The sequence below is a fragment of the Conger conger genome, chromosome 1, assembly GCF_963514075.1.
Source record: "Conger conger chromosome 1, fConCon1.1, whole genome shotgun sequence".
Classification (NCBI taxonomy): domain Eukaryota; kingdom Metazoa; phylum Chordata; class Actinopteri; order Anguilliformes; family Congridae; genus Conger; species Conger conger.
In genome coordinates this window covers 78431809-78442796 of record NC_083760.1, presented here as the reverse complement: position 1 = coordinate 78442796, position 10988 = coordinate 78431809, and the positions used below count along the sequence as shown (strand labels likewise).

The following is a 10988-nucleotide window of genomic DNA, read 5'->3' as shown; positions in this document are numbered from 1 at the left end:
CACAATTCAAATCTTGCATGCTCTCTCTCTCAGACAGTTTACATACAGACTACTGCTCTCCGTGGACGATGTGTTTTACAGCAGGTACTTTTTCATATAAACACTGACATCTGGTGGACAAAATTAATATTACACATTCTTAAGAAAGTCCTGTGCACTTTTGCTATGCAAAGTGTGCAGTTTCGTACAGAGTAGGCGGAGGGGTGCTGACTTAAAGGCTTACACATGCTTCATACAAAGCTTAGCCAATTCCGAGACTCCATATCTGCTGGTTTTCCATCCCACCAGGGATCATTTTCTTGATTGAACCAATTTTGCCTTCTTGCTGTTCGATTTCTAGTATTCTCTAAACCATCTTAGTCTTAATTCTAGAAGTCTAATCAAGTTGCTTGTACCGGCAGCTCCAGGAGCTACCAGTAGTTCCATTGACCTCAATGACTTCCAGTATTTTGATGGAGTATAACCATACCAGATGTTCTCTTCTGTTTCTTTCTTTCTTTCCAGTAAAAATTCTAATGGGATGAGACAAAGTGAAGTAAGGTGTTTTGAAAATCCTGCTGGACATTCACTCTTCTCAGTAAACTAAATCTTTGACTTGACAGACATACTCAACATCTGGGAGTAACTGAAGAGATGAAGTACATGGTGATTGACATTTTATTGAAAGTAAAGGATAATTAATTTACATATACACACAGGCCTGCACAATTTCACTGCATGGCTTGGTATGGTATGGCATGGTACATATTTTACCAAGGTAGGGGAGGACCAAAATAAAAGATTTGGGGGCAAAATAAAATAATTTCTTCAGATAATATACCACCATTGAAGTCTGCGAAAATAGCATATTCTCATATATTCTGGAAAACATTCATGTATCTCAGTTTGAACTACAAGCCTAGGTAAAGCCAAAGGGAAGAATTACAGTACTTAATCAAGGCATGGCATGACTCGAGTCCTTAGGGAAGACCGGTGGCTCATGGGCAATGCAGTCCCACCTAACAAGGACACTTGCGGATACACAAACATTCTTAAACTGGTTGTGAGAAAAACTGCTTTAGAGGCACAATTCAGCTGCACAAATGCGTGGCACATAAAGAGTTCACCTGTGTATAAAGCTAACATATTGTACAAAACATTGTACCACAACACTCCTTTGACAGAAGTGTACTCAATAATTAACCAATGTTGACGAGACAGAAAACTGGGGTGGCAATGATCCAGAAACGAATGACCTAAGCTAGAGAGAAGTGGAAACATTCACAGAGACAGGACAGGGAAAACGGCCGACAGCAAGAGGTGTGTAAATGAATGCTCTACCTGTAAAATTCACACAACGATTACATTTTAGCACATATTTTATATTTCCTGACATATTCTACTTTATATGAAAGACTACATACAATAATATGGTCAAATTATTATTCATTAATAAAATATCTAATTAATGATATATTTATATTTTGTCTTTCTTTTTAAACATATATTTAATATTTAATTTGTATTAAATATATAATTTAAATATATTAAATTGATTTCCGAAAGGGATGCATTGCAATCTATTTCATCTATTTGATGAAAAGAGCATAGAGTGTAGTGATGTAGACACAAACAAAGCATATTAAACATTGATAAGCATGAAAAAATATTTCATAAAACAGTACTAATGTAAAAAAGAATTAAAGCCAGAAATTAACTTAAAAAAATAAATAAGGTTTTATTTCCACTTGAGGACTTTAGTTCCAGGTTTTTTTTAGCAATGTTATTTTTAAAATGTATAACTTCGCACACAAAAAAACACACAACACAACATTAACTGGCATTAAATACAATGAACAGCTTGGTGAAATACTATGAGAGATGCAGTTAATATTACCTTAAATGATTTATGCTTTTTGTTCTGGAATATTGGATATTGACCATTTTTGGAAACATGACATCAACACCGTGCTAATCATCTCCTCGTACATGTGACCTTTCATATTTCACAATAAACAATAAATAAACACGTATCATCATACTCATGGCTTTCAAAATATACATATTACAAAACATTACCCCAACAATATAAAATAACACAGATTTCTGCATTATTACAGAATGATGACATACAGGGAATGTATTTTTACAATACGTATGTGTAAATGTAGTCCATTTACAGAGAACGTATCATAGTAACAGTAGTTCTAATGTTATTCTGGGCCAACATAACGGGAAAGTGCTATCAAGACATGAAAAGTCTCAAAAGGCAAGAGTGAATAAAGTTACTTATTTCACACACATAAACTGTTAATAAAAAGAATATCGGTGTCTTACAGTAAAATATTTATCTGTGTAACATTTCATGTGGCAACAAATACAAGTTTCCACAGTCAGAGAATTGTGTAACTATTTTTCACTGATTGATAAAGACAAAACACAGGCTGATCAATGTCGAGTCATGACACAACCACTTTTCTACATCAGTGTTTTTTACTCATGGAATTACTGACGTAAAAAAAATAATAAACTTTCATTTCTGCCCCACTTCGACCTCCATGACTGCTGATTCAACATCTAGCCAACATCAAAATATTTGGTGGGACAGAAACCGTTCAGTGTTTTTAGAGATGCATTTAACACTGAGATGAGCATACAGCGAATACCCATACAGAATGGACATGCTGTCAGACCTTCAGATCTCATCCTTTGAAATAGCATTCCTCGTGTCAAAAGAAAATTGTCTTATTTTTCTATTTACAAATTTTGTAAAAGCAGACAGAAGCCTCAAGGCCTGATTTACTAAGATCTATAGCATGTGCAAAACCTTTTTGGCATACATAAAGTAATAACACAACCAATGAATGGTGCAAAAGAAATACCACAAGCGTTGGTCATGTTATTGGTTTTGCCTGAACTTGAAATGCTGCATTCACTTTACAGTCACTTCAAAGAGAAATGGCTATTTCTATGTATAAAATGACAAGATTAAAAGGTAAAGTAAAGTAAGGTCAGAGATTTTAAAAAATGAGTTGATGATTATTATAGCAGAGATAAAAAGCATATCATTTTCATAGGAAATAGTTTTTTTCCGAAAACAGTAAAATGGTCACAATGCTACTGTCAATAACCGGATGAAATGGTTTTAGATTTTTCGGTGCAAATGGCCATTAACATGGTAACACTGTGGAGGCCGTTCCTTTAGAAGACAACTGATAGTTTAATACTTGAAAAAGAAAAAATCCCTCAAGAACTTTAAAAATAGAAAGAATAATCAAAGAATTGACACTCAAAAAGAGCACAAGAGCGCAAACCATGCATTACCTCAGCCACAATGCATTTAACGTTACAATACCAATACATCCAAACCTTTACCCTGTATGTTCTATATTTTATCAAAGCTACCACCGACATACATACATTCTACGTGTGTTTATGTGCAAGCCTTTCATACAGTAAACTCTGGATTTGCCTACACCAAGCTCATGGTTTGACGCCCATGCACCGCCTATGCATTGGAGCCAGGCCCGTTCGCTCAGAAATCCACCATGGGCGCTTTCTCGGTGGTGGGCGAGACGGGCAGCGAGATCCCATCCGAAGGAGGAGCGAGGCCGGGACTGGGAGCTGAGCCGGCAAAGCTGCGAGCGATGTCTTCAAACGTCCTGCCCTTCGTCTCAGGAACCCGGAAGTAGGTGAAGATGAAGAATATGACGAGGAAGACAAAGAAGATGATGAAGACGTAGGGTCCGCACAAGTCCTGGAAAACAGGGAGAGAAAGTGTATGAGAGAGGAACTCAGAAACAAAAAGGGAGATTATTTTAATATGAATATAATAAATAAAATATAATTTATACTGTATTTATACTATCATTTATACAGCAAGCAATTTGGAGTGCAAACCGTCACTGGGAGAGAGGGCAAACACAAACTCTCTATAGGCTAGTACTTCAAAACAAAATTCCCCCTGAGCTCAAGAACAGACAGTTCAAAAGGGCAGTTTAGGTTAGCGCATGTGACGAAAACCACAAACATGTATTTATACACACACGTGTATCTCTAGTCATAGTTCGTCTAAAGTTCATCTAAAAGACAATGCTTTCGCTCTTCCACAATAAGGATGTGCGAAAAGGCAAAATGCACTACCTAAGAGACGGAGAGAGAAGAAGTGAGGAGGAGAATGTGAACATACCAGCAGCTTGGGGAAGCTGAGGCCCACAATGAAGTTGGCAGTCCAGTTGGAGCAGCCGGAGACTGCCATGGCACTGGGGCGTGGGCCCTGGGCGAAGAGTTCAGCCACGATGAACCAGGGGATGGGCCCGGGGCCCATTTCAAACATGGCCACGAACGCAAACACTCCTGCTATGGCGAGGTAGGTCATCGCCGGATACTTGGCCTGCTCCCAACAACAGAGGACAAAGAGGGTGGTGAAGATGAGGGGTGTGCCTTAGGATATCAATGCTCCTGACCGCGGTCGCCGCGCCAACATCGGATATCGACCGGAAGTGGAACCCACCGCCAACAGGAGGGAAATCGTCATGATCAGGGCGCTGATGGCCATTCCGCCCAATCCAATGAGGTGTAGCGTCCTTCGTCCCGCCCTCTCCACCAGGAAGAGCTGGCCAACAAATAGAAAGGGGGTGGGCGTTACTGCAGGCCGTGCAGACGCAATGGCTCCAAAGCATATTACTGGAGATTATGACCGTAGACCGTAGGCTGAGATAATCTTACTCACAGATACGACTGTAAAGACTGTATTCACGGCTCCAGCTCCAATTGTGGCGTAGATGGGCTGGGTTACACCTGCGTCCTTAAATATACCCGTTGAGTAATAGAATACCTGTGAAGGAGGGAGAGAGAGATGGAATGAGTAAAAGAAAAAAAGTTGAACCTACTGGACTGTACAGTTTTAAGCACTCTGCAGAGGATGAGAAATGCAGAAAACGAACTCGCTAAATATTCAATCTGCACGCTTTTACATGCCGTACGAGAAGATGCACAGTATGCCACCTTCTCCCCAAATTACATTCATTCATCAGTGTACACAAGGAACTGCCCCTGCCTGTTACTGAGGGATTAGCTACGTCATGTGAATACAGCCCCAGGGGCACACTGGGAGCTGTAGTCCATACACAGGGGCACACTGGGAGCTGTAGTCCATTTACCGCGTTGATCCCCGAGAGCTGCTGGGAGAGCTGCAGGACGATGGCGATGATGATGGGCTGTCTGTAGGCCGGGATGCGGAACAGCTCGGGGATGGTGACCTTCTTCTCCATTGCCATCTTCATCCCCTCCTCCTTCATCTCCTGAATGTCATCGCTCACATCCTCACACCCACGCAGCCGCTGCAAGGCTGGGGAGGTAGGGAGAGAGAGATAGAGAGAAAGTGAATGAGAGATACGTTTGCTGCCATTCATTTATACTGAAGTGCAGTGCCACAAATATAGAAATACAAAACATTCCCACAATTCCCTCTATGTCTTATGATCATGGCATTCCAGCAAGACCCTCAGACATTGTGTTCTGTGTGAGTAGAAAACTTGTGACTACCCATTGTGATTGTCCATTGTCTAGACTTCTCCCACACAAATTGCATTAGATTCTGATTTGACTTTCCAGCCGAACGTAGTTAGAATAATAAAAACAACAATAATTCTAATAATCAACTTTATTTATCCCGTGTGTTTCCAAACAGGAGGCACAAAGCACTTTCCAACAATATTAGAAGCGGTATTTGTCTCTTTGTTGATTAGATTAGGACATTGTACAGCTCTAATGAGGTCTGGGCCAAAGTCATAGCCAAAGACCAAAAGCATGAGTTCAACACGGTGTGTACAGAGTCACCAGAACCGAACAGGCTGCAATGACCTGAACCAGAGTCAGTGGAATGCGCATAGAACAAATGTACACTGTCAAAATGTTGATTTGTGAATGTAACTGAGCAGAGCACACAACAGTGAGACCTCTTTCCAACAGCAACACACAATGCTCATGAGGACACAATGCCCGATGGGAACCCTACTTCAGGATGCGTTGGGATTGTTCTCTCCAGCAGGGTCTCACCTTTCTGGGCCTCATCCTCTTGGTTCAGGGTAATGAGAAGGTAGCGCGGGCTCTCCGGGCAGAACACCAGCAGTACGCTCTGGAGTACAGCTGGAAGGGCAGTCAGGGCCAGCAGCAGGGGCCACAGAGAGGCCGAGCCGAGCAGAGACTCCAAACCGAAGATCTGCAGGAACAGAGCATGCTGGGTGAAGAGCTGACTCCCCACAGTCAAAGCATAGGGGCTGAAGCTTTGATCGACTGTTTGAAATGCAGTCCAAGGTCTATCAAAATGTATTTTTCAAGGACATTACATTATTGGCATTTGGCAGACACTCTTATCCAGAGCGACGTACAGTTGATTAGACTAAGCAGGAGACAATCCTCCCCTAGAGCAATGCAGGGTTAAGGGCCTTGCTCAAGGGCCAACGGCTGTGCGGATCTTACTGTAGCTACACTGGGATTCGAGCCACCAACCTTGCCTGTCCCAGTCATTTACTTTAACCACTACGTTACAGGCCGCCCTAGCTAAAGCCGCGGCAGGGTCTATAAAGTCCCATTCATTCATGGGAGTTGTAGTCCGGCGAGCTAGCCAGCTATGCTATCTCTCACCTGTGCCACCAGGATGCCCACCACCACGCCCAGCTGGTGGAGAGTGCCGAAGGCTCCCCGCAGGGCAGTGGGCGCCAGCTCTCCCAGATACATGGGCGTCAGGCCAGTGCACAGACCACAGAAGAGGCCAATGACGAACCGGCCAGCGATCACCATCTCAAAGGAGGAGCACACAGTGGAGAGGCCCATCAGAGCGCCCCCCAGCAGGGCCAAGATGTTTGCCATCAGCATGGACTTACGCCTGGCCAGGAGGAGAGAGGGAGAAAGAGTGAAGGAGAATAATAGATAGAGATTAAAGCAGGAGAACAGCAGGGGAATAGAGCGATGTAAAAGAGAGAAAGGGCCTTAGTCAGTTTTCGATGCACATGAATATGACCAGGCGCCATATTTCAAATTGCAAGATACCAGGTGAAGCTTGTGTTTTGGCCATCACTCACCTCCCAAATTTGTTGGCGATGAAGCCTACGCAGAATGAGCCAATCATTCCTCCGACGCTGAAGACAGCCACAGCAAAGCTCCAGACAAAGGTGCAGATGTTTGCGTCAATGGGTTCGCTATACCTGTCTATCCAGGTCTGGTTGAAGAATTCTTTTAGTCTCTGAGAATTCAATATGAAAGTATGTATCATTAGACATGGTAGTTTGGAACAGGAAAAATTTTTTAATAACAATTCTCTCATATCAGGGCAACCAAATCCATGTTGTATCTGAAAATATTTGAAAGCAGATTAAATTAAGAGAGACATGCAGGGAAATATACCATAGAAGATATAGAGAATGAAACAATATTATTTTAATATTACGCTTTGAGTAATATTCTTCTACCCAAAATCACACAGAGGAAAATTCACTGTATTGTCGTGTTCACATAAACAATGAACAGAACAGACAATTACATTAATATTTAACAAGCACATTGCAATGAAGAATTTAGATAACCTAACCAATGTAACTTCACAAATGCACGTACATTCATTTTACAACCACTCTGAATGAAACTATTAAAAACCATGAGTCATAAAGAACGTGCAATAAATGAAAAGCTGAAATGGTTTCTGCGATATGACGTAAGTCACGCACATCTGTTGGGAGGAATCTTTGGAGGGAGGGGGGGTGGATTTGACTGGCTGAGGAGCAGAGCTGTAGCCACTGCGTGAAAGGGTATTGAATGGAAGAGGAACAGAAACTTTGCTGGTACACGATGACAATAACATTTTCCATTACGTGGAGGGAAAAAAACTTCGCTGAGAAAATACACAAGTATTACAATTTTATGAATTTTTTGGAATATATACTTTAAGTTGTGATGTGTTCATATGGTTATGAAGAATTGCGGAAACGGTGAATTTTGTGCACACTACATTTTGGAATTACTGGAGCATAACTACCCATTTATAGTGAACCATTGCACCGTTCACTTTAAACGAATAACATGTAATGCATCCTACACTTACCTACCTAAGTGTTTAAAAACTGATCAGGTAGCTACATATACTTAATGTGGAGCCAAAAGCCATGGCCTGAAGAAGGCTGTTTTGCTGTTACGCTGGCATACCTGGGTGGAAAGTAGCCTGCCTGTACTTGTTCCTGAACACAAGGGCCCAATTATTTTGATCTTAAACTTTTGCAATAGCATTTGCCAGTTTAATAAAGGCTTTTGAAACATATATCGACTCTAAGAGGAGTGCCTCGAGACTGAATTTTTATGTGCAACATGTCCTGGCCGTCAGCTGATGGAAGGCTTGCAGTCAGGCAGCATTCCTTGCCCGTAGACACTGCTACCCTTCCTGCTACAGCAATCATCCTGGTTTTGTTCATGGCAGGGTGTACAGCCACACCCAACAGGGGAATTAAAAGACTGACACAATGTTCTTACAGTCCAGTCAGTGCATTAGAGTGACTGCTGCATCGGGCTCTTATCCAGAGCTCTTAAACTGCACTTTAGTTGCGCAATTAATGAAATTTTAAATTTTTCTTTCTTAAAATGGACTTCACTGACAGTATTACACCTGTCCATACAGGCACCCTCTTTCTCAAATGTAATGAATTGCCTGTCTTTTACCGGGCCAGACATAGATTGACAGACACGTGTACACAAACCTGTTCAGGAGCATTGATGACTCCAGTGTTGTAGCCAAACTGAAGGGAGCCAATAACCGCAGTGGCTACAGAGAACAGGAGATAGCAAGTCACCTGCTTCTTCTTCTGCAAATGGGAGAGAGAGAGAGAGAGAGAGAGAGAGAGAGGGGTAAAAATAACAAGGTAAGCAAGAACTTAGTGTGATGTATACCACACAGAATGAGTGGCACTGTAAACACATATGGCATTCCTCCAGTCAAAGTACCAAAGTACCACAGAGTAAGAAGCTTTGGCACATGTGAACAACAAATGTCTAGACATTTTGCGAGACCACATACTTTCTCTCTCTGTAAATGAAATAGAGAAATGCAACACAGATAATAGTTTGGAAATAGTTTGGCATGTTTGCTGGGTTGGTTGTGAGAAAAAATGAGACTAAAGCAATTAGTTACTAAAGCAGAGAGAGAGAGAGAGAGAGAGATTAGAGAAACTGCTGAGGCAGTTACAGATAGTTTGTACTGAAACATGAAATGCACACAAACATTGTTCTACTGCTGCTGGGTGTACAGATTGCCCATTGTTAGTGGAGCCACAATAACCCATTCTATTCAGACACTTATCATTGCGTTTTGAAACAACATTGCTGACGACATCTCACTGTTGAAATGCTGCTGGTTACACAACAGCGAGGTTGGAGTAACTAACACTTCTCTACACAGTCTGACACTACAGGCATCTAAAACATGGCGGTGACCAGGGTGATCAGGACATGGTGAATTTCTGAATTGGGAACTTTAGCACATTAGCAGTTATACCAAGGAGGTGAACAGCACACAAACATTCACTACGTTGTACTGTGCTGAACTATCTGTTCAGAAACATTGCTTAGTCATGCCATAAGACAGTTGAATTGAACTAATCTGGAATGTGGTAAACATTAAATGTATACTGACACTGTGAGGACAAAACAACACATCATCATTGACTTTGAGCTGTTTGCTTGACTCAGACATTAACATAGTAACACCAGAACGTAACAGACTATCTCTCTTACTCCATTCTAAACTTGTCTGTGACCTGTCCTTCTCTATCTCTCTCTCTCTCTCTCTCTCTCTCTCTCTCTCTCTCCCTCAATCCCCTCATTCATAGGTATCGTGTCTCACTCAAAACGAGATGACAAACCGACAAGATCAAAACACTCAAATCCAAAATATGTAACGTCATAGAAACATATGTCAAGGTTAAGTATTATGTTCATCTGCATAGTATTGGATAAGAGGCAACACAAGCCAATTATTCAAGAAAAGATTACTGTCACAATGAACGACAAGACACATTCTTCTTTTACTAACAATTGTGTTCTAGTAAGTAATATGACTTATTAATATTCCAGAATGTGTACTACAGACACAAAATGAAAATACATAATTTGAAACACTAATGAGAGTTGTATTAGGGATGGGCTATATGAAGTGAAGTCAGTCTTTCCCATGATGTTAGACACAGTGCAGCCTAGCGCTTTCAAAATATTGATACCACAATACTGCATCTGAGCAAAACCGCATTTGCCTACTGCTGTGGCGTAGTTGTTAATGTACATGAGTGGTTGGTGGTTCGTAGCCATGATAAGATCCCTTGAGTAACCGCAAATCGCTTTGGATAAATAACATGTAATGCAATGTTAGCAAAGTATTACATGCTATATTTGTGTCAGAGATCCAAGAAGATAAGTGAGAGCCGATAACACATAACGTAGCTCGCGCCATATCAGGGGAAGTAGGTCTTGTGCAAACACAGTGAAAACAGCCTCCCAGGGCAGTAATGAGAAACAGCCATCACGTGCCGGTGGCCGCCACTCAACCACTCAAAGGCAGGTTGCAATTTTCGGAGAGCTTTTGCCTCTATCAGCTTTTATAAGTACCTTGATATTTTTCTGTCGAGCTTCAGCGTAACGGGTTTGCAAGCGGCTAGATTAAAACTGATACTAGCAACTTTCACAGAGTAAGAATATGATCAACAGTACGATGGCGGTGATGGATGCACAGCGCCAAATACCATTCTGCCACGGTTGTCGTGTGATTTCATGGGTTATTTTTTTAAACAATAAATAAATCAAAGAACAGCAAAAGTTAAAGATAACACAGTTAACTGAAGTAAGCTGACATGTCATTTTTAAAGGCCCACACATATTTTTTGTTTTTGAGCTCTTCGCATCATCTTGGAGCTTTTTTGATTCATGTTGTAGTAAAGCAATTGCAATTTTTGGAGAAGTATTTATATTTT

At 41.3% G+C, this 10988-nt stretch overlaps 1 protein-coding gene across 1 annotated transcript in view; it reads right to left on the bottom strand.

Annotated features, from left to right (window-relative positions):
• Positions 1–1697: 1697 nt before the first annotated feature.
• Positions 1698–10988, bottom strand: part of slc2a3b (solute carrier family 2 member 3b) — a 12649-nt gene continuing 3358 nt past the window's right edge. Inside the window, exons 3-11 of the mRNA XM_061235763.1 lie at positions 8727–8831; positions 7065–7225; positions 6628–6868; positions 6040–6202; positions 5142–5329; positions 4712–4816; positions 4493–4594; positions 4169–4372; positions 1698–3736 (exon numbers count right to left, since the gene is read on the bottom strand). Of these exons, the coding sequence (XP_061091747.1) occupies positions 3515–3736; positions 4169–4372; positions 4493–4594; positions 4712–4816; positions 5142–5329; positions 6040–6202; positions 6628–6868; positions 7065–7225; positions 8727–8831 (1491 nt within the window). The 3' untranslated portion in view covers positions 1698–3514. The remainder of the gene's footprint in view (positions 3737–4168; positions 4373–4492; positions 4595–4711; positions 4817–5141; positions 5330–6039; positions 6203–6627; positions 6869–7064; positions 7226–8726; positions 8832–10988) is intronic.